The following is a 23,179-nucleotide window of genomic DNA, read 5'->3' as shown; positions in this document are numbered from 1 at the left end:
TTATCTTCTAGGTGTATTATAAGTGCATCAGTTGCAAAACACACACACTGAAACCACTTGATCAACGTTACGCTCTGGTTAAAAACATGCAGGTATTTTGGGTTTTGTCAATAATTAGGAGTCTCAAATGTTTTGTTTTTTTTCAAGGACAGAATTTTAATTCATAGCCACACAGGTCAGTCTATAAATGATTTTCTTGCTTTGTAAAATAAGCTACTATAACTTCATCTCTCATACTGGCAAACAGCGCCATCTAGGGACTCCCTCAGCAGAGAAATAAATAGGTGGTTTGTCACATGTTCCTGTTGCCAGCACCTCTGCAGAATTCACACATCTTGAAGAAAAGCTCTGCATGAAAGCAAGAATAACACCCCCCACCCCTCCTGGAGGTCACAAGTGATCCTCCAAAAAGCATCACATTTAATAAATACATCTGCTGGGTCTTCTCTTGTTGTTTTTTTTTGCCAGTGCACAAGTCAAGGCCTTTTGAATGCCCCACTCTTTTCCTTCACTGTCAACCCGTATCTTTTTATGATCTTGACTTTTTACATTCTCTTTGTCCACAATCAAGCCTGTCAAAAGCTCCTGAGCATTAACATGTACTCACTAAAACACAGTAATAACACGAGAAAACACTAAACATGACAGGATGACAAAGGTGCTCGCCGATAAGCAATGTACATAAACGATGGCCTGAGTGACCTGAACATACACTAGGTCGTTTGACCTGATGTAAACACAGACAGGTCATTAATTCTACTCATCAAGCCACTGAGGTTCACAAACAGATCACTGAGGAGGAAAAGCAAAGAGATGAGCAGAAGCAAAATAAATAAGTATCTTGAATACCGCACTCTTATTTTAACAACACTTATAGACACGTCTCCAGTCAGTCTCTCTCCATTGAGGTCAGTCAGCTGTTGCCGCAGCACGTCTTCAGTAGTCAATCTGATCAGGGCTGGTAGTGTGGTACAGCGATGTGCTGATGGTAGCTGCTGGGATGAGGAGAGTAGAGGAGGTCTGTGGTCTGAGGAGCCAGGCCAGTGCACAGGGGTTCGTGACTGCTCAGCACGGATGACAGGTACTTGGCCTCCTCTGTGAGCTTCTTCACCTCCTTCCTCAGGGCAGCGTTCTCCTTTTCCAGGTTCTCACTCTCCTGAAGAACAACACAGGGATGCGACATCAGAGCAGATATTTCCATTTACGTGCTGTAATGTGCAACATGTCTTTGTAGTCATAGCATATTTTATGAACATTTTCAAAAAAATAATATTTTTTTGCACCCCAATGGGTCACAAGGAGTGACACCCAGTGTTTAACTTAACATGTGTACATATTTATGTGTTGTCTACCCTCCTGCTGCAAAGCCCAGTCTGCTCTGATTGGTCACCGCAAATGACCCAACAGCCAAAAACATCCAAGAAAGAGTTTAATTGCACACAAATTTAATTAAAAAAAAGTAATAAGTAAGTAAATAAGTAAAAAAAAAGAATACAATTCTCTTGAAATAAAATAGCTTTCTTTGGGTCTAATACAGGTTTGCAGGTGATATATAGTGAAGAGCACATCACATATAACACTTTCTGCTTCTGTTTCAACATCGTCAGTCAAAATGTGTTGAACAAGTTAGCTTGTAACTTTATCTCTTGTTCACTTTGTGTTGTTTACTGTAGTCATGGAAGGCATTACCTTAGGTGTGTCCATTAATGTGTAGAAATAAGAGAGGTGTAGCAAGAAGTTATCTAAAACCAGATTAAACAGTAGTGTGCTGCATTTATGTCAAAGATCTTTTGTCATTAGCATGTGAGAGTGTTACCTCACTTGGGCCTAGACTTTGTTTTTAGAATGAAGAGTGTAGACTTGTGTTTAAATCTGCAATGTCCTCACTTTGTTTTGATGCAACAATGTCACACAAGTATATAAAATAATAGCCTCAACATCAGCCTGTGACAAAACATAACAGCCTTCAGCTCAACATAGAAGCTCCACAGCCTGAAAAGTTGCCATTCCAACATTCTGGCTGCTACATTTGCCAAATAAATAAATTTGAGGCAGGTATCTGACTGATTGTCAGCTTTGAGATAAGTAGAGCAAAGTGTACGTCACTGAGTTGTTTTGTGTGGGAATAGAGGAGAAATCTTCCACCTAGGTAAAAAAAATTAAAGGTCATCTCACCAAAGGCCATAAGATTGTAAGACTGAGCGGTGGGTCCTTACTGTCACAGCACCTTTGGGCAAACCCCAACGCTTGCGTCACTTAGCCAAATACAGCCCACTGCTATCAGCACTTTACAAGAAGTGACTGCCTTTTTCTTCCCTCCTGCCCACACGACACACAGCATTCAAACTTACACGGAAGAAAAAATACTACTGAAGAAACAGGAAATAAGCCACAGTGTCATAGAGAGGGAAAATTCACCTTCCTGTTTATCTATGTGAGACGATGAAAGCAAAACCACAGACTGTGCTCTGTGGTACCCTGGTGCTCTCTGTGACTGACAGGGTTTAAAGCGATTCATGCATTAAATGCTTCATGGGAAAATTCTCGTCTATTCAAACCACTGGATTTACTACTGCCTGCACTGTGGCTTTTCTCTATGAAGGTTAAAACCCCTTCAGTTCAATCTGATAAAGTTCACAGAAACAGCTGCAATGAAAACATCACCATAACCTTCAAGAAGGAAGTCACACTGTGTGTGCGTGGTCTTTGTGTTAAAATATGTGCTGAGGTAAAGAAACAATGTCCACTTACTGTAAGTATAATGACTTAATTAGCCTCATGAATCCCCCACTAACCAGCTGGGGAGTGTGTTTAGCTGAAATGACAGGGTGATCTCCTACACCGAATCATCACAGAGCATAAAATTACATAATCGAAAAATAAAAGGGAGTAATGAACAAAGAGGCAAGCCCGAGAGCAGATTCAGCGCCGCAGTCTCTGGCGCTGGATTCTGCTGCAAAAGGGAGTGATTAGCCCACACGTGCTAATTTATTCCTTCTCTGCAAACACACAGAGGAGCGTCCAAGTGTGCAGCCCAACAGAAGCCATGACACATCGCCACATGGTCAGGTAGCATTTTGTAAATATAGTATAAAAGCCTTCCCCAGAGGCTGCACAATGCTGCACAAACAGCTACTGTAGGTTTCATGGAGTTAGGGAAGTTTATACCACCTTCAGCCTGCACACTATCATCTGAGATTACTTTGACCCTACCCTCTGGCTAAAATTCACTCCATCACTCTATATTTAACAAAGATATTCCTACTAATGCTGCAGCCTTCTCCTGCAATCTGATTCGTGGCGGTCTCGTGCTGGATTCGGTTCAAAATCCCGGGCGAATTATTGCATTAAGAGGTCAAAGTCTGAGTGGCATTGCTGTTGTGTGTGAATTCTCCTCACCACGTGAAGGCTGTCGGCTTTCTGAGTTTGTCTCATCCTGCTTTTCTGAGCTGCAATCCGGTTCTTTTCCCTGCGCATCACCTTCTTTGCATCATCTGAGGAGCTCTGACAATAGAAAAAAAAAACAAAAACACAGGTTAGTGAAATGTATTTGTCACAAAACATCATGTTAGCACAAAGAGGTTCCTGAGTATTAATGTTTGTGTTTATACTCAGAAAACTTTACATTGTTGGATTCTCATAGAAGATGGGCTTAACGTTACACCTAATGTGAAGGGCAGGGCCAGGCGGTGGCTGACTCATCCGTTAGGGTTAACACACACCCTGTTTCGTGTCCTGAACGTTCGATTTTCTTGGTATCATAATAAGTAAGCCATTTCAAACTGCTGAGTCAGTTCAAAGAGATAAATGAATTTTCTTCTTCACAGAAAATCCTCCAAAAACTTAAAAAAAAAACTGACTTTGCACCATCAATGAAAAGTTTTGCAGCAATTCTCTGTGCTTTGTCTCCTTTTCTGTCTGTAGAGTGTTGCACACGTGAAAGCAGCAAGCGGTGCCGCCCCACATGCACAGAAACGTTTAACACGCTGTCTGTTCCTGACAGCTCTGAAAACATCCACAGTTGCACAAAACAAAGGATTCCCATCACTTGAGCAAGTGATGAATTTTGCAATTTCACAAAAGCCTACACTTGAAGACGAGTCATGCCTCCTCCATGTGTGCATGTGAAACACGCTGTGAGAACAGCCAGCAGAAACAGGGCTGATGGGCTGATGCTGACTAAATATGCACAAAACTGTATCTCTGTTTATACGTCTATAGGACTTCAATAAATATGACAGAAACAAAATCTGCACTTACCGGTCTGCTTCCAGGTGATGGGGACTTGTAACTTGTATCATTGCTGTCAGAACCCTGAGCCATAGCCAACCGCCGCGACTGAAACTGTGTGTCTTTGTCCACTTCTGCTTTGTGTTTTTGAGGTGAGTGTGTGTATAGAGTGTGAGTGTGTGTGTAAGAGAGAGAGAGAGAGAGAAAAGGAGAGAGAGTCTTTGTAGCAGAACGAGTGCTGTGAAGAACTTGGCTTCACCACTTTGTGAGTAATGAGTCTCTTTCTTCCCTCTTTTCTCTCTCTTTCTGACACTCCTCCTTCTTCTCTTTCACTCTCGCTCGTGCTCTCTTCCTTTATCTCTCTCTCTCTCTCTCTGACACACACACACACACACACACGGTGAGACACTGCCTAATTAGCTGTTTCTGATGTGGCTTCTGGTAAGAATCAGGGTAAGTTACAATAGACTGGAAGTCACATGTCTGAGGGAAAGTTATATAGCATATAAGGTAATTTTGTAAACTCCAGAAAAATAACATTGATTCTCTATTTGAAAACACATATGTATTATAGGTTAAGTAGCGGCACAAGCGAAATGTAAGTATCAAAACTTTGTTTTGAAGAGTAAATAGGTGTAATAAACATGCATCTTGATTATTCCCTCTTCCTCTTTTTTTAGCAGCCCCCAATGATACTGCATGTTTCGACTTAATTCCCAAGAGACAGTACATCCCAAAACTCCACATTATTATTAACACATGGTTATTTCCAGAGTTGTACAGTACCCTGCTCCTTAACCAGCTGCAAATATGTTAGCGAATACCAAGGACTCAGACACATAGAAATACTGAAGGGGCTCCCCAAAAGCCCCATTATAAAAAATCCCTCATTGATTTTCACTATAAATGTGAAAAAGCGTTAGGGGTTGAATCTTCTAGAAAAGTTGAAGGAGGTTAAATATTCATCGAACAGGGGAGTAAACATACTGGAAATGAATATTTGCAATCGTGCCAAATCTTTCATCACACACACACACATAGAGGCTTCAAAGTCCAACAAAATCTAAAGCCGCTGTGCCCTTTTTAGTGTTTAGTCCCTTTCTTGTTTGCCCCTGTCACGAGATACCATTTGGTGGTGCAAGAACAAGATTTTCTTGCGAGAAAAAAAAAAAGAATCAGGACTAAAACAGCTTTGCTTGGCAGAACAGTCCTCCCACACAAAAACATGTTCCACCATCACAGGAATTTTGAAGAGCTTGGGCAAGGGCAGACATTTCTAATACTTGGCATTTAAAGCTGTCCAAAAGACTGTAAAAAGAAAAAGAGAGAGAGAGAACAGGGAGGAAAGCTGATTAGTCAAATTCTGCTTTAACCAGGGCATAGACACAATAAAGTACAAATATAGAGCTGGGAGAAAACACAGCTGCAGCTTGGACAATTTCTGTGATGGGAGAAACCTTAAATGACCGAATGGTAGGAGCGCTCACTCAACCATACTGCCTTTAAAATGTTGGGTCTATGTTTGTTTACCATTCTGGTGTTTGTTTGTTTTGTTTTTTTGCTTCTTATGGCTTAATCATGGGCCACTGAATTCAAACATCCATTCTGAATACGATTTATAAGAAGCTGAGAAGTAAAGTCTGGATGAATTTTAAACAGTGCTCAATCCCCTTCATCAGGCCACGCTTACTTAGAAAAACCCCACTGGCCCATTTATTTAGACACAAAACTGCAAAGCCCTCACTTGTGGTGTCTCTTCCTTGGAAATGACCGTGGGAGGTTTCTAATCAGCACCAAATTATTGAAAAATCATTTAGACACCACTGACAGCCAACATAGCAATAACCGCACATGCTGTGGGTTTGCTTCAAAATAAAGGACATCTATGAGTCACTCTAGATGTGTAAAGTCCAGTCTGTGAAAATATGGCTTCTCGCTTTTATTGGCACAAGCCTACTCATTTGCAAGTTATAATCAGTGTAGTATTGTGTTTATTTGAAGTCTAATCAATTTAAATGTAAACATTGTAAATACTTGTCTCACACTATTTTGTACAGCACGCTGAAAAAAGATGAAAAAGATAAAAAATAATGTAAATCTGCAATGCTACAGAGTCAGCAATTTAGCTCACCTAGCAAAAAGATGTAGCTCTCAAACATTAAGTATTAATATCTGGCCTGTATTGATGGTTAGGATTTTTTATAAAATAGATAACATAAAACAAAAAAAAAAACAAAAAAATGGCAGGTGGACAGTGATTTGTTATTAGCTACAGATGCTTCCTCGCATGGTAGAGACTATTCTAAAAATGATGACAGCTATCTTAGCTACTTAGGTACACTTTATGTAGGTAGCTTGCTAGTAGTTCAAAATATTCAACTAAATTGCTTTTCTCTTAATGTTTTTGATATCAAATCTGTCTATATGTTCTGCTTACTACTTATGTTTTAACAAAGGATGTTTTCATACCGTACACAAAAACACCTCTTGTCCTCTTCACTGTTGATGTTTTTAAATATGCTCCACCTGTGTGTCAGGGTCGAGTCTGGTAGTTGTAGTTGCGGCTGTCATCCAGTAGGAGGCGGTGTAGGACAAGCAGAGCAGCTGCTTTGTGACTGTTTTTTATGGAAATAAAACGACAAATAAGTGAGGATGGAGCTGCGGTGTGGCGTAAAGATATAATAGCTGTTGTGTGTGTTGGTGTCAGGAGTGTAAAAAGAATGGGTCCCGCTGTATTACTCAGGCTGCACTACAGCGTCTATTCACGGGCGCGAACCCACTACTGAGCGGCACGGGGGCTTTGACCTGCTCCGTTTCCGACCTGGGCCGGTGCACCCCTCCTTAGGCGACCTGGTGGTCCCGAGCTCCCCCAGGAACACCATATCGATACCGAACTTAGCGCGGACACCCGATCGGCATAGTCCACTGCAGCTCAGAGCTCCTGAGCTCAATCGATCCGCCAGCCTCAGCCTCCCAGTGACTTGGATTACAGGCGCGCGCCACCGCACCCGGCGATCTTCAGTCTCATTCACAGACCTTTTAACTCTAACTAGTGACGTCAACCGGAAGTCGGCATTGCACACAGGAAGTCTTAGAATAGTGTTTAAAAATATAAGGAGCACATGTCATGTTATGCTGTATTGTTCAATAAAGTAAAAAAGGTAAGTCTGAGTGTTTGAATATTTTACATATATTATAACATAAATCTGTTAAAATTAGTTTTTTGTAAACACAGTTTAAAATTAAACAAACAAAACACAGCTCAAAGGCCCTGAACACCCACGCAGGTGTTTTCAGCAGCTGACAGCACCTTTTGCTCCAGTTGAGCATAAATGTCACTGCTAATGTGGAAAAAGGTTGAGGTGTTCCACTCAAACAATTGAAATAAATGTCAGAGGGTTTTTAAATTTAGATCAACTCTAAATTATTTGCATAGTAAAGTGATCTCCAGGTGCTTTAGGACAAAAGGGACAAAATCACTTTAGGAGGAAGAGCCCTTGACTGTTGTGAATGTTGTTATTAGGTTAGCTCAAAAAAGTATTCAATTACTTATTTTACTGGCACGGCATTAGTTAAGGGGTAAAGTTTGCTCAAGATTGACAGGTGACAGTGGACAGGTAAGTTTGACATATTAGCTTTACGTTGACTGCAGTATGAGATGGTCCAGTTTTTAATTGTGGAAACACATCAAAATGCTGTGAGATTCAGGCACGGCTGCAGTAAATGTTATCTTTTTCTGTGGCTGAAGTACAATATGACTGATCACACGTGTAGCTCTTGGCGTAAGTTCAATCAGGAAGACTCTGTTTCATGTAATTTATCATTTATCCCTAACCTCTCCCTCATTTTTTTTGACTTGAATGTTTATTAATGTTTAGAATTTATTAGGTTTTATTTTTATTTTACGCTTACTACTTTACCTTATTTATATTTCTAACCTGTCTTTTTTGAGTATACATGGAGCACCTGGAATGAAAGCAATTTCCCCCTGGGATCAATAAAGTATTTCTGATTCTGATTTTTCTATCCCTCACTCCACTGCTCTCCCTCTCTCTACCTTCCACTTAGTCAGGTGATTAATAGAGAGCCCCTCCCTCACCAATCAGCTGTCGATCTGCCCCTCTCCTGTCCAATCACAGCTTAGGAAGCAATTTAAAAGCTTTTTGTCTCTTCTCCAGCCGTCTTCTGATCAACTCAGCCAACCCTCCTCCACCACGAACACCACCAGATTCATGCCAGTTCAAGGCCTTCTTTCTCCTGCTCTCCAGCTTTTCCACCACCTCCACCAGGTCTAGACCCAGGGGTGTCTTCTGATCTTGTGGCCTCTCCTGTTGCGCTTCCCCCCTTTTCGGATTTGGTCACATGCACATTCTAAAATTATTTTATTATAATAAATCTTTCCTCATTCAGTTCGCTGAGTCTCTCATGATTGAAATGGCTATCGTTAGGCCCTGTTACTGCAGCTGTAGTGTTACACTGAAACAATCATTAAATACAGCTACAGCTCAAACGAAGGCTCATAAAATGCAAATATCTTCATAAACAGGCACTTTTTCTGTGTTTTCAATCAACAATACATATAAATCTCAAGAGTCTGACAGCATTTGATGGTGCATGATCTTCATGTCATATATATAGAGAATAAAATGTTCAATAAACAAGTCACCAACTATCCTCACTGTGTTGTCCTTTATTTGTCAGTAAAGGCAGAAAGAACATGACACAAAAGATGAGGTCAATTATTTTTGTTTTCATTTTTTGTGCGTCACAAAAACAGAACGCTTTTCAAAACACAGTTAAAAGTAATAATGAAAATGAATGGAGACAGATAAAGAACATCCTCCACTGCTTCACACGCTGACCAGTAGACATCTGTCACTGTGTGGACTTATTAGCTGTGAGAGAGAAAAAAAAGAATTTAGTATATGCAGAAAATCTGCAAATTAATAGATGAGCTTAACTGGACACTCTTTTGTCTTCTGACACACCAAGTAGACTTGGTATTAGCTGTGTGTTTTCACCTGATCTGCGTTTTTGTCCACTTCAGAGCGTGTCTCGGAGGCACAGCTGTGGTTGGGTGGTAGAATGTACATCCAGCTCGTTTACACTGCCATGCAAAGCGACAGGGCTGCAGTAAAGGAGAGAGCAAAATCCTGGTCAGTAAAAACATTTCAAAGCCCCAAATGCAGCATGCACTAATATCACGTGTTCAAAGCTGCACTTGTGATTACCCTGGGGTGGAAAAAAGGACAGTCCATCTTCTTACACTCGGGGAAAAAGCGACACACACTGGCGGTTTGCACTTGTGGCACAGCTGTGAACACAAAGAGCCAAGTTAAGATACAGACTGGTGTGTGGAATGTATTTCAGTCTGTATATAATTTATGAAGCTTTATGTTAATGTTTCTTCATCTGCACTAAGGCCCATGAGGTATGTACGAAGAACTACAAATGGGTGTCTCATATAAACAGTATAGTATCTGTGTCTGCCATGAAGCAGTAGTAACACCATGCTACACATCAATACTAAACAATGAAGTACTGCTTAATGAATCACATTTTAATGAAAATGTCAGTCTGGATTTACCTCATCAGTTAGAATTAAGCTGGTAAAAAGCCATGTTTAACAGTCAGTGTGTTGTTAAATTGTGGCTGTACAGAAAATATTTAATTATAAAAAGAGAGTACTTGGTCTGGGTGCAGGTGTGACAGCGCTCCTGCGGCTGACGTGAGTGAAGGGACAGTCTGGCCTTGTACACCTGGCGTCGTATTTACAGTTAGGGTGCACAAAGATGCATTTCTCCCCATACTTGCAGTTGGGAAAAGTGCTTGATAAAAACAAAATACACACAGTTAATCAATGAAGACTGAATGAGACAAAAAGGTCTTTGTGTTTTACTCACTTGCACTGTGTCGTTGGGTGATGGTACGGACACTCGTCTCCACTTTTACAGACCGGCCAGAACTTGCAGCGCTCCAAAACCTTCTGTTTCTTTACAGGAACATCATCATCCTCAGCCATCTCTGCTTCTATCACATCATCTGTAACAGGTCGGCCGAATGTAAAGTTATATGTAAAGAACAGGACTAAAATATTAAGTAGAAGTAGAAAATATATAAGTAGAAAGTACTTAAAGTAAGTATACTAAAGACACATCAATAAAGTCTACTGTGATAATTGCAGTTGTATCCCAGAGGTCAAAAAAGATAAGACCCCTCACCTTCTGATGATGTGACCACTCCCTGTAGCCTGTGAAGTATGCTGACTTTGGGCTCTCTGTGGACAAGGCTGGTTGCCTCAGTGACCTTTACGGGAGGCCTCACATCGTCCAGCTCCATCTCCATGTCTACGTTTCCCAGTGGGCTTGGCACCCCATCTAATGTTACAATGAATTTAGGGCTGTCCCCTCTTTCCTTACTAGTGTGAGAAAGAAACCCACAGAAAAGAAAACATTATAATATAGCAATGTTGTGCACATTTCTACACAGAAATGAAGAAATCATCAGGGCATAAAAATATAAATGTGTGTGTACCTGGATTGAACAGTGCGTGGTATAGCAGACTGGACATGCTGCTGACTTCTAACTGGAGTTTCTTCCAGTTGCGGTCGGCTCACGATGAAGGAACGCGTGTCAAAAGGCTTTGTCTCGCTGTTCCCCATGACCTCCACACCTTAAGGCGCAACAAAAGCAAAAGTATTAAACGAAGTTATAACGTTGTAAAGCTGTTTAGGACAACAGATTGCAATGCAAGTCGTGTCTGTTTTTCCAAGACTCACCGTATGCATTCTGCTCTCTTAAATCTCTGTTTTCCAACTGAAGGCGTGAGGCTAATGATCTGGTTGGAGCTGAGTGGAAAAACAAAATTAAATCATTACAGTAACTCCTGAAACAGAAAAAAAGTCTCCAGTTGTCCTAAATTTTAATATAAAACAATGAGAACTGTAGAACACCACCATGTATCCCTTTATCCTTAATTCACACGCAGTGCTTCAGTGACTTGATTTCTTTTTTCATGCTGTAAACTTCTATTTATCATTAATATGACCTAACTGCACCTTGATGTTTTTAAACACTGCACATTTAAATGATGCCCACAACACAACCACACAATGCTGTAGACTAGTTAGCCTTCATACAGACCAGGTACTCTGGAGGGAGGTAGATCTGTAGAGGCTGAGCCCTGCACTCTGGGAGCCAGGCTGTGGAGGTGCTCCTGGACTAGCTGGATAGCTGCCGTCATCTCTTCGGTAGAGGCCAAGCGAGTACGAGGTGCCACCGGAACAGTCTGTCTCTGTGGTACTGCTGGGAAAGATCAAGATCTGAGTGATAACATCGACTTCGTCCTGAAGTTAAACAACAGGATGTTTGTGGTTATGTGTGCGTCAGCAGGAAACATACTTGTTGGATAGGCTGTAGTTTTGGTGATAGAGTCCTGTGCCTCAGAGATAGCCTTTAGTATCAGGTTTCTGTTGGCTTGTTTGGCTGGGGGAAGAGTAGGTCTGAAACAATAAAAACAACAACTGTTAAAACAAAGAACAGTGTGGGATTTAACATTGTTTCGGTTCTCTTTACTGAGAAGAAAAAAACCTGCACCTTGAGTGCAAACATATAACAATGCAGACACTAAGATGAGATCTGCCCTGAACATGCCCTTCACTCCTACAACTTCTGAGGCCAAGTTTTACATGAGGTGTTAATACTAACTTCCGTTCTGGTTTGGAGGGTAGGGATACTCTGCTGGACAGGCCTCGGCCAACATAGCTTGTATCATCTTCTTCTTCTGCATCATCACTGTCCTCATCTGTTTCTCGGCTCACCCGCACAACTGAACTCGCCACTGGTGCTTTCCTTTTCCGTGACTCTTCTTGCTAAACACAAAGTTATAACAATTCAATAATTAGCCGATAGTGCAAGTGTTTACTGATCTTTGAAAGCACGATATTTTATTGTAAAACAGCACCTTGCTGGATCCAGTTCTGGAGGTTCTGCTGCTACTGTTGTCCTGCTGCCTGGTGTGCGAGGATCCTTCTGTAAACTTGCTCTGTCCAGGCCTGTAGATTTCAATTGAGGGTCTGCTAGCTGCACTGCGTGCACGACCATGGTTGGCACCAGTTTCGACAGAGTCCTCACCAATAAGGTCATCATCCATCTCTGGTTTGATGTCAAGAACAGCTTCAGAGGGGAGTAGCTCCATGAGGGGCTTAACAGTGGAGGTCAGCCGAGAGGAGCTCTTTTCCAAGGCCCCCCTTCTGATAAAACACAGAAGAATATTAATGTTTTTATAGACAAGAAATGTTAACAATATAAGCGTAATGATCTTACAAAAATCAGTAACCTCTTTTCATGAGCTGAACTGGAAACGCGGGCTTCATTCCTATCAGAACGTGAGCTGGACACGGTCAACACTTTAGACTCATCTGCTCTGCTGTTTTCACCAACATAAGATCGACTCTTCTCTGCCACGGTAGCACTGTCAGACTGCAGCTGATATTTGAGGGATGCAGGCTCTAAAACAATTATACAGGTAAGCAGGAGAAGAAAACATGAGCTGAAATGAACGCGGATGTCACAGCACAACTCACAGCATTGTTACTTTAAAGGGTAAAAAGTGGCAAGATCCAAGAACTCAGAGACTAACTTACCTCCTGCAACAGATCTTAGTTTCTCTAGGACACCCTGCAACCTAAATTAAACCAAAAAATTAATGATGTTACAAAAAAGTTCGTTATTCTGTTTACATACTGTAAAAAAATCTGAAAACCGTTTGGCTCGTACCAGGTTGTGAACTTCACAGTGTTGTTTCCGAGGAAAAGAGAAAGATCGTCAGCCATTTGTTCAGAGGTTTTCTTGTTTGCCACCATTACCATGATGTAGTCTGGGAGTTCTTCATCTGAATTTGAAAAAAAGCTCAGTGAGTAATGCATCGAGTAGCTACTGTATCAGAGGCCATCATTGATTTTTCACTTATTACTTACCAATGTATGCACCGAGCTCTTGTAGTTTGCTTTTAATAGCAGCCTGAAACAGATAAAACATATATTTCGAAAAATGTAATTAAAACTAATTACAGAAAACATGCTAGCTGCATTGATCATTCACTAGCAATGACAAAGAAGTTACCATATAACTGACAATGTAGCAGCAGAGCACATACAAATACGATTCCTTGAAATCACTGAAATAAGTTGCTTATTTCTTAAACAGAGTGGGAAAACCCGCGGACCTACAAATAGCTATTTAACATTTGAGACACATTTATGCTAGCAAGCTAATGTTAGCTGGCAGCTCGTGTTACGCTACAGTCAAGCAACCAGGAGACACAAAATCACCCCGTGTTATTACTTACTCGTATTTTCTTGCTGATTTCAGCTCCAATTTCCATGATAGTTGTTTTTTTTAAAGCAAAGAAGTTATGAAAGGATCAACGTTTTGTCCAGCTTCACCACCACAGCTTCACTGAACCAACGAGCTATTCTGAATATTACCCCCCCCGAAAACAGTTTCTTCTTCGTCTTCTTCTTCTTCTTTTAGGAATGTAGCTGGCGGTGGGCAACCAACTTTAGGTGCATTTACCGCCACCTACCGGACTGGAGTGTGGACGTCGAGGGAATCCTTTACATAAACTAGAAAAGCATTTCCTGAAGAAAATGCAGCTGAACACAAAAATAGTATGACGTCATTGACCTTAAAGAATAGCCTGTGAATATACCATATGAAAGGTCTGAGGCGATGGATGGAGGGCACCAAGAGAGTCTAGAATCGCCACTAGCTGCAACAACCAGTGTCCTAAAGAGGTATACACACACTCACACGGTTTCCTCCTCCCTGTCTCAGTTCTTTTTCTGCTTACTTTCTTCCCTGATCAGTAATCAATATTAGTCTGTGAGGCCACAGGAGTAACACATTGTATGTCTCTCTATGGCTCTGCATGCTCCTATCAGCCCGTTGTCCCTCACTGTATGCTGATTGGTCCTCAAGCAAGGCGCCTCGTAGTGGGAAGTGAGAACTATAATCTGGTGCGATCCTGAGAGAATTGGTCTGCATTGGAAGTTTTTTCTTAAACTACCTAATTATTGACATAATTTAACCAAGGCAGAGAAAAGTGTGGATAAATGAATATGTTAAGAAGTAAAATAAATAAATGTTTTTATGATTAGGTAGTGATATATAAACCTTCCATATTCCTCCACATAAAGTAATATATATCTGCATCTTTTAACAATAGTAATTATTTTCTGCATTTGATGTCTTGTCTTCTGTTATAATTTATTGGTGATATTTTCACTATTTAAGCCTTACAAAAGAAGACAGTAAGTTATAGTACCACTTACAGAACAATAAGTATGAACTGCAACTGAAGGCTGTATCCACAAGATGGCGCAAGAGACCATCAGGACCACAACACTGATTAATTTAATGAACAGGCATGTTTCTACAGTGGTCTACATTTTGCTGAACTGCTATAAGAGACTTCACTCTCCTCATGTCAGACCGGCTGTTTCATATTAAGGTAAAGTTAAAACAGTGAATAAATGTGCATGTAACTGGCAAATCCATGTTTCTTTGCAATCAAAACATTTGTGTCAGTGTTATAATTTGAAATTTATATACATTAGGATGTAAAATACTGTACTTTTCTGCATGTACCTTTGACTTTCTAACAATCATAACTGTACTGTTATTTCCCTCAGAGATTACTTCCTGTTTTGCAGCCCCTCAATGCCAACCAACAATGACGGGAAGGATCTCGCTTGAAGTCTAGACACTTTCAGCCATGGTTGTCTGCTTGGTTTTGGGCGGCTTTGTTTACTTGTTGTCCAAACATTTTCAAGGATAGGGCGAACAGAAGTGGACGAGTGAGGGTGTGAAGTGTCTATAGAAATCTGACTGAAACAAATGCAGCTCGGGACAGAAATATGCTTCGTCTCTGTCCATTTCATTGTTGCTTAATTAGATCAGGGGAAAGACAGGACCTCTGCAGTAACTGTAGTAACAATAGTCTTGTAATAACATCCATCAGGACAGCCAAAACAGCTCTCATTCTGCACCATCACACACAGTCTGTTGCATGTTGTGTGTTCTTCATGCTCAACTCATCCCAGAAATGAAGGTTCTAATGTTATTACTGGGGTAAGACCTCCCCAGTTAGGTCTTGGAACCTCTGAAAGACGTCAAAACATGAACATATGACCACTTATCTCTTCAAATTGACATAATTCACGGCAGTCAAACTTCATAATAATGCACAAATCCGACTTTAGACTGCTAAATGTTATCAGTAAGACTGTACAGTCTGGAGTCCTCTTAGGCCCCGTTCACACTGGAGAAAGTCATTCCAGCTAGAGTAGGATTGAGCCCCGACAGCCTTTAAACTGGATGCGTTCAGACCTATTTTCAAATCTGGCTAGCACACAGTTGTGTCCGCACTCAATCCGGTATGTATCCGGCCTGTATGGACTCTGTATATTACGAGGTGCCACCTAGTGGTTTGGAGGACAACAAACAAGTCGGGTTAAGGCGGATTGAGCGCGGACATGCATGTGTGTCCAGATTTGAAAATAGGTCTGAACATGTCCAGCTTAAAGGCTATCCGGATTCAATCCCATTCTGACTGGATTGACTTTCTCCAGTGTGAAAGGGGCCTTAGACATGAGGCTAAAGAAAGTCTAAAAGATGGCACATAAATGAAACACAAATACACCTGCACCAGGTGACACAATATTTAAAGTGACACAGAATATTTCAATGGATGTTTTGCTAACACAACAACAAAAGAGTGCAATGTGGACAAACATTTCTCAGAAGTTGCATGATAATTCCAGCTCTCTGCACTGTATATGCGTAACCGCAAATCTGCTATATTGCGGCTGACATCGGTCGCCCCCACACACCTACACAGAGGACTGTGGTTACTGCACTTCCCTTTTCTTTGAAATGTTGTCATAAACGAAGCGACTTCAGTTGAATGTGAATCAGCTGATAAACTTCCGCATATTCAAACCACATCTGCACTGATGACGACGGTCATGCAACCGAGGCCTTCTTCCTGACCCAGAGACACGATGTGAAGCGCCGCTTATCTCACTCTGAAAATGCACGGAAAGTAATACTCTTTAGTGTCACATTACAGTTAAGATAAGTGGAGATCTTACCCCTGGAGGTAGGAGGTTACAGCGCAAAGCTTCAACAAAGAAAATAATTCATTGCACCTGCTCTGACAATGTCCAGAAACCTTATACTGCCTTTCCTGGACAAGCTGACACATGTATGAAAGAGGCTGCTGCAGCTGGGTGTCAGTGCACAAGCACACACACTCTCTCTCTCTCTCTCTCTCTCTCACACACACACACACACACAGATATAGAAGGGGAAGCTTGCTGGCACACAGAGTCATGCAGAAGAACAGTTGCACAGCTTTTGTGCACAACAGATAGCAAGAGCTCTATAGTGGAAACATTGTGCATGTAACCAAATGTGCAGTTTAACAATATAACATTGTTGAGGATAAAATAAGACTACACACAGATGTTTAAGGTTTAACCCACCTTCGATTCATGAGGTTTGAAGCTTTCGCTCATTAGCCTGGCAAGGAACGTGAAGGCCCATTAAGATTTACAGCTGCTCTCATCACTCCTGCCAAACCTGCTGGAGATCCAGTTTAAGATCACTGCTGCTCTCCACCGTCATGTCTGGATGAGTCAGGGTTACAGCTGGAAACACTTTAAGTATCCCTCTCGGTGTTGTGTAGCAAAGTCAAAGCTTGATTTTGTTTTTATCTCTGGAGATTTGTAGTCAAACGAAAATATTTGTGAATTCTGTACCATGATTTTTCTTACAAAGACAGTGTGTCACAGCACTGGATTTATTGATAATTGCCTCTTTGGGAGGAAAAAAAGCAGTTTGTAAGTAAGTACTGAATGTTTTCTTTCTGTCAATGTTTTTCTATTTTTCTACATGCACCAACCACCCACACAGACTGGCTATGTTTTGGTGCTTCTTCATGAGATGTGCTGGTGCAGCAGGAAAGAGAATTTTCTGGATTTAAGCTGATTTCACTGAGAACATATTGGAACCTTTTTGGAAATACAGATGTTTTGTTGTATACACAAGGTTACACCTATCAGCCAGTTAGCTTAGCTTAGCTTAGCTTAAACACTGGAAGCACATAACCTTGCTCCTTCAAGCCGAGAATGCTTATTAACACAGAAGTTGTTGCTTGATGCCTACAGCCAGAGCAAGGATGTCACAAGTGCATACAAATATGGATGAGCAGCAAAAGACCTGGGTTCTGTGTTAGACTATAAACAAACAGCTCCTCCATATATTCGGCCCTTCAGTGTCTGCTCCCAGGACAATAAACTGTACTACACCTAGCTGCAGTAGACCCAACAATATGTTATAGCATCTATTCATGGATTGTTTGTTTACAGAAGATGCAGAGACATGTTTATAAAATAAAATATGTTTACCTGAGAGATCCGTCCCAATGTCAAAACCCATGCAAAATAACTTTGCTTACATCATGTTAACAACATCAAGTCCCAAAAAAACATCAGGTTCATCTGTTGTGTTTACAGAGAAAAACATGGTGTGGTGTGACATTTCTGGTAATTTTAGGAACAAATGTTAACGAGAGCTGACAGGAAACCAGACAATGGCAGCATCACACTGTTGTTTTTCTTCTCCTGTCTACTGAAGATGCGGTTACACTTAACTAAGGGTACAATGTACTATAATCAGCTGTGCCATTATTAAAGGCTTAAAATGAATAAAAGACCTTCACTGTACTAACAGTTTCAAATGTGGACAAGCATTAAAAGTGCATTAACTTTCCCCTATCTCTCTCTGTGGGACATGCTTTGACCCTTTTCTCAGGCCAACAAGCATCAGGACTGGTTTGCAGCTCCTCTGGATGCTTTCAGCTGAAACCTGTTAAAAACCTCCACAGCTTGGCGTGCCTCCTCGAGTCTAGTAACAACCTCAACTGATTGCATTTGCAGCTGTTGGCTTCAACAAGTGCATTTTCCCATTTGAATAGACAGCATATGTGAAGTGTCTTTGTTTGCAAAGAGGTCAAAACCCTGATTCTCTCCTCCGGCTCTGACATTTACTACGGTCCCGAGGTCTCTAATATTTTACAGAATGATACACAGTAAGAGTAAATATATTCCAATAACATCATCATGTGGTAAGCGAGAGCTGCACTGCACATTCAGGCCAAAATGTTCTTCATAGAACAAAGCTTTTCTCACCTCTCCTACATTATACAGCACATGGGGTTCAGACTGTTTTAGCGAATAATCTTCCTACAAAGGCAGAAAAAGAAGATAATATGTGCTATTGCGAAGGGGAGCGACTGATTATGTGATGGAGCAAACTGCGCATCTGTTTGCCGTTAATTAGAGTATTAGCGGGAAGCCGAGGTGTGCTTTTCATCAGTGGACGAAAGGAGGGAGAAGTTCTACAATGAGACACCCTGCAGAGCTATCACTGATGTAAATAAGACTCCACAAGTCCGAAGATATGACATTCACTGAAAATCTTTCAATAATTAATCCAGTGATGTTGATTATATTCAAAGATGTTATTAAGCTGCATGGTAGATAATTATTTTTAGTCCATGCTTAAGGATATTTGGTCTTCTTTTTCTTATCAATACTGTCTGAAATTCAATATGATCCTTTGTTTCTTTGTGATACATCCAGGAGCTTCTAACAACTCAATTATTTTCTATAATAATGAACTTTTATAATGAATGACAAATCATGTGGAGATGCACGTACACGTACACGTACACATAGATGAGTTTTCCTGCAACAGGAAATTCGTGTGTCAAAACTTTGTGTTTTTCCACATCGCTCACCTCTCTCTTTCTCTCCTGATGACTCAGTATTAATACTCTTTAAGTAATACTTTTTGTTCCTCATGTGTATTGGAGTATTTTTTTTGTTAACATTGATTTAAAAATTGCATCCCTTCCCTCAGCCTTTTTTTGGCCAAAAAAATGTGTCAAAGCAGACAAAAGTTTCATTTATGGAATCAGAACTAACCTTTTGACACCGACTGTCAGTCTATTTTAAATGTCCCTTTCAGTTGTGGGAAGCAGATAGAGAAGCATATACCTGCATGAGCTAAAGCAATATTATCTTTCCTTTGTGTTCAGCGGGGAGCAGTATTTGATGAGCTATATTTATTTATTATTCATGAAGCTAAAGGAGCCTCGCTGCAGTGGTTAAACAGAAGTCGTCTTTGGTGTGTGCAGGTTTTTGTCCCGTTTAACCTGCACGCTGTCAGTTGCTCAGCATATGGATGCATCGCTGCGGCAATGAAATAGAAGTCTGAACTTTTCAGTTGGATTTAAGCTGATGTGGAATCCCACAGATGTCGAGGGATTGTCCAAACAACAAATGTCTTTAAATGGTGATTTTTGTGGTCATGGCCTCTAGGTTTGAACTTTGACCTTGTGCTCTCAACTTATCTCTCAGCACCCTCATTAACTCTGCTGCACACCTGCACACCCACCCCAGACCCCTGAGTGACCGTAGCGGGAAGGAATAATTTAACGTCGTTTCATTCTGTGACATAAAAACGTGATCTTATCTCATAAATCATCAAAACCATTTCTTATATGATTTCTCATTTTCAGAAGGGCAGTTGTGGAAGGAGAAAAATGAAACTCTGGTGGGTAAAAAAATAATTAAATATAACTTCTCAGTCTCTCTCTCTCTCTCTTTAAGCCCATCTTTCAGCACTTTCATTGCCCTTGTAGCCCCCAAAAGCCTGTAGCTATAATTATCTATCTGCTCCGCTGTGAATGGGGAGCGGCCTTAGGTTTCCAGATTAATTACCTTTGTGTGAATTTCACTGCTGGTGTTACAGCATGAATAAAGCTGTCAGACAGCACCTGATGGAGGCTGACACAGAGGAGCTGGACTTTATCTCAGAGGGATAGTTCAGCCTTGTCAGATTAAGGGTGCTAAATTGTAATAAGGCACAGATTTTCTTGCTACATAAATAGGAGTAGTTTATTTAATTAACCGTTGTTTACTTGAATTTCTAATTAAACGTGATGCTGTCTCTCTGATCGACGCTTTAAACATGGTTTCAGTATTAAGTGATTTTTTAATTAATCATCATGATCAGCCAAAATTACACACTGAAGTTATTATTTTATGAAACTAAATCTGTCAGGGGCTTAAATCATTTCTCATCACAGAGTAAAAGCTGCTCTTCTGCTTTGATAAAAATAATAATTCATTCATTGAAAACACCTTTTTAAAATGAAACTTTTGAGCTCTCGCTGACCCCCTCCTTTTTTTTTTGATAGTGCCTAACGTCACTCCTTATTACCAGTAGGACCCCTCTGCAGTATCCTCCTCATGTTGTCCTCATTCCTTTGTCCTTGTCTCTAACAGAAAAGCCCTCGGGGACGGTCGCAGCAAAGTCGCCGGCTTAATCGATTTTAGGGGACTTCAAAAGGAAATTTCTCCATTATCTTGTTCCAAGTAATCCCTGCATAAATCACGCATGAATACCTGCTGTAGCTGACCGTGGTTTAAGAAGACAAATAAAAGCCCCGTTGTCATATTAACAGAATAATTTGACCTTTATAACAAGGCAGCATTATTTGCTGCTTTTTGTGGACTATCAGTCATGAAATCAGAAATCTCCCAGCCAGCCATTCAGAGGAACAAAAAAAAGGGTGAAAACAGAAACCCAGTTTTTAAGCCACACCTTATTATGAAAATAAAGAAGATTTCAATTATGTCTTTATGGGACTTAAGTTTCAAGCGTGCTCTCACATTGTCATGCTCTTTTCTTGTCCAACAGATCACCAGAAAAAAATATTTTTTGTCCAAATTATCTTCAAGTGTTACTTACTTATTTAACCTTTACTTAACCAGGAGAGACTCATTGAGAAGAGTGTCCCGGACAAGACAGGCAGAAACTCAGCCATCAACATAAAATCTAAAAACCATAATCTGGTGAGGCAATTGCATCCCATTGTTTCAGCTTTCAACTTTGAGAACAGACAATAAAAACAAGTCATGGGGACAAAGGCTACGCCATGCTGGGACATAAGCCTGTAAGTAGGGGGGAAGCTGACCCAGTATATCCTGATTGAGTCAGTGCTCAAGTGTCAAATTTTAAACATATTTCTGACTCCATGATGGACTGATGCACAACCTGCACAACTAGGAACCTAAAGATAAATAGTAAAAGAAGACCAACACAAGTCAATGTCTCTCATATAGACACATCACAGTACAACATAACAGCCAGCCAATTGTCCTGCATGTTGGCTTTTCTTCACTCAAGTGTCTGTGAGAGTGTCAGAATCATCATGTGTAAGTTGTAACAGCAAAGTGTGTGGTCTCATGGCAGAACATTGTTGAAATTGTCCATGTGTCTTTGGCCTAAGATCAGTTAAGAAAATCCTCTAGTCTGTAGCCAGACTCATCCACAGCTAGTGTGCGTGTGTGTGTCAGCAGGTCCTGATCAAGCAATGAGCAGCAGCTGCGCTGATGAACACACCTGATGCTGCTTTCCCACACACTCCACTGCTACACCTGAACACTGAAGCTGGACACACACACTACACAACTCTCATTCATAGTAACAACTGCACCTGATGATGGATCACAGACTACATGATTTATCAGATCCAACAGAAGCCAACTGAACGCATCGAACTCTCAAAAATGGCCGAATTATTCCTGCTGTTTTCTTGTTTTATGATGCTATTTCCAGTGTCCCACCCTCTGTTTTTTATTGGCTGTTCACAGAACCCGACTGCATTCAGACTCGGCCCTAGAAATTCAAACATGCTTGAATGACTGGGAGTGAGGTCGGGTTTGTTACCCTCACACACTTGCAGATTTTAGTGCTGACCTCACACGCTGACTGTCCTCAACTAGTGCAGACTTTGCCCAACAGGGAATCATGGGTAATCACATATAGTGTGTCCCCAGCTTAACTGAGAATCGTGGGTAAAAATGTCCACTTTAACTTTCTGTCAGGAGCTTATTAGTACTATTATCAGATGATTTCGAGCAAATGCAGCAAACATATTCCTGGTGTATGTTGTTTTCTTTGAGCTTCTGCTTGCTGTAATTAACCCCTAAAGAACACGAATAGGCCATAACAGACATTGCAAGCAGGCCTCTTCTTCACCGTGCTGCTTTGTTGGAGCAGCTCGGGTGTTGAGGCCTTGTGATCAATATAAAAGACGACTGCATGTTGTGCTGGTTTTTCAATTTTCTGTCACTTAAAATAGAAAATACATAAAAGTTATTGACTTCAAACATCAAAGAGTTGAACTGCATACATATTTCTGTGAATTTGTGAAACTATAAATTGAAAAAAAAATCCCCTATACACAGTATATAAAGTGTGAATAAGTGTGTGTCTGTGAGTGCATGTATGGAGCCATTATGCTCTGTCTAACTAATGTGCATTGAAAGCTCAGTTTGAATGCACTGTGTAGTATGCCTGTGGCTGTTCTCCAGGGAATCTAACAGCCATCAGGGGTCACCACTTTGTCTAACGTTGTGACACATTAGCAGGTAATTACAGAGCACATATACTCCGCAGCTGTATGAAACACGCCTGTGAGCGTAGACACAAACACAATTACAAGTGCATTTATCATGCCGGCCATGAATAGTGTTGTTGTGTGGCAGTCGGCTTGCTTTTTTTTTTTTTTTTTTTTTTTTTTTTTTTTTACCTGTTTATATTTTAATCTAAAACTGCTAAGAATGCATTGTATGTGTAACAAACAGGCGCACAAATGCTGTTTTCACTCATTCCTCTTGTTGAAATGAATCACGTTTTTTGTGGTTGTTGTGGGGTTTATTGTGGTCTCGAATAAGAAAGGTAAGAGGAGACATGTTTCATTTTGCCTTCCAGTTGCACACAGAGTTCTTGTCATGTTTGGGATTACTCA

At 40.8% G+C, this 23,179-nt stretch overlaps 2 protein-coding genes across 4 annotated transcripts; both read right to left on the bottom strand.

The window, feature by feature from the left end:
- Positions 1-135: 135 nt before the first annotated feature.
- Positions 136-7,268, bottom strand: batf (basic leucine zipper transcription factor, ATF-like). The gene is made up of 4 exons (XM_028397855.1): positions 6,700-7,268; positions 4,261-5,538; positions 3,400-3,504; positions 136-1,156 (listed from the first exon to the last, which is right to left on the bottom strand). Exons 2-4 carry the CDS (start codon positions 4,321-4,323, stop codon positions 953-955), a joined length of 372 nt encoding a protein of 123 aa, XP_028253656.1. The 5' UTR covers positions 4,324-5,538; positions 6,700-7,268; the 3' UTR covers positions 136-952.
- A 1,632-nt stretch (positions 7,269-8,900) lies between these two features.
- Positions 8,901-13,757, bottom strand: zc3h14 (zinc finger CCCH-type containing 14). Of its 3 annotated transcripts, none has more exons than XM_028397095.1 (17): positions 13,580-13,757; positions 13,209-13,251; positions 13,009-13,123; positions 12,876-12,916; positions 12,569-12,740; positions 12,194-12,479; positions 11,938-12,101; positions 11,632-11,732; positions 11,374-11,535; positions 11,010-11,078; positions 10,765-10,903; positions 10,452-10,648; positions 10,134-10,272; positions 9,919-10,058; positions 9,462-9,544; positions 9,252-9,358; positions 8,901-9,125 (listed from the first exon to the last, which is right to left on the bottom strand). In XM_028397095.1, the coding sequence occupies exons 1-17, from the start codon at positions 13,613-13,615 to the stop codon at positions 9,122-9,124; spliced, it is 1,998 nt and encodes a 665-aa protein (XP_028252896.1). In that variant the 5' UTR covers positions 13,616-13,757; the 3' UTR covers positions 8,901-9,121. The 3 variants fall into 3 exon arrangements, with proteins under 3 accessions (XP_028252896.1, XP_028252894.1, XP_028252895.1); XM_028397093.1 differs by having other exon boundaries at positions 12,194-12,482; positions 13,580-13,756; XM_028397094.1 differs by having other exon boundaries at positions 11,374-11,532; positions 12,194-12,482; positions 13,580-13,756.
- Positions 13,758-23,179: the final 9,422 nt, after the last annotated feature.

Source organism: Parambassis ranga, chromosome 24 (genome assembly GCF_900634625.1).
Source record: "Parambassis ranga chromosome 24, fParRan2.1, whole genome shotgun sequence".
In the NCBI taxonomy this organism is placed as follows: Eukaryota; Metazoa; Chordata; class Actinopteri; family Ambassidae; genus Parambassis; species Parambassis ranga.
This window is presented reverse-complemented; position numbering and strand designations above follow the sequence as displayed.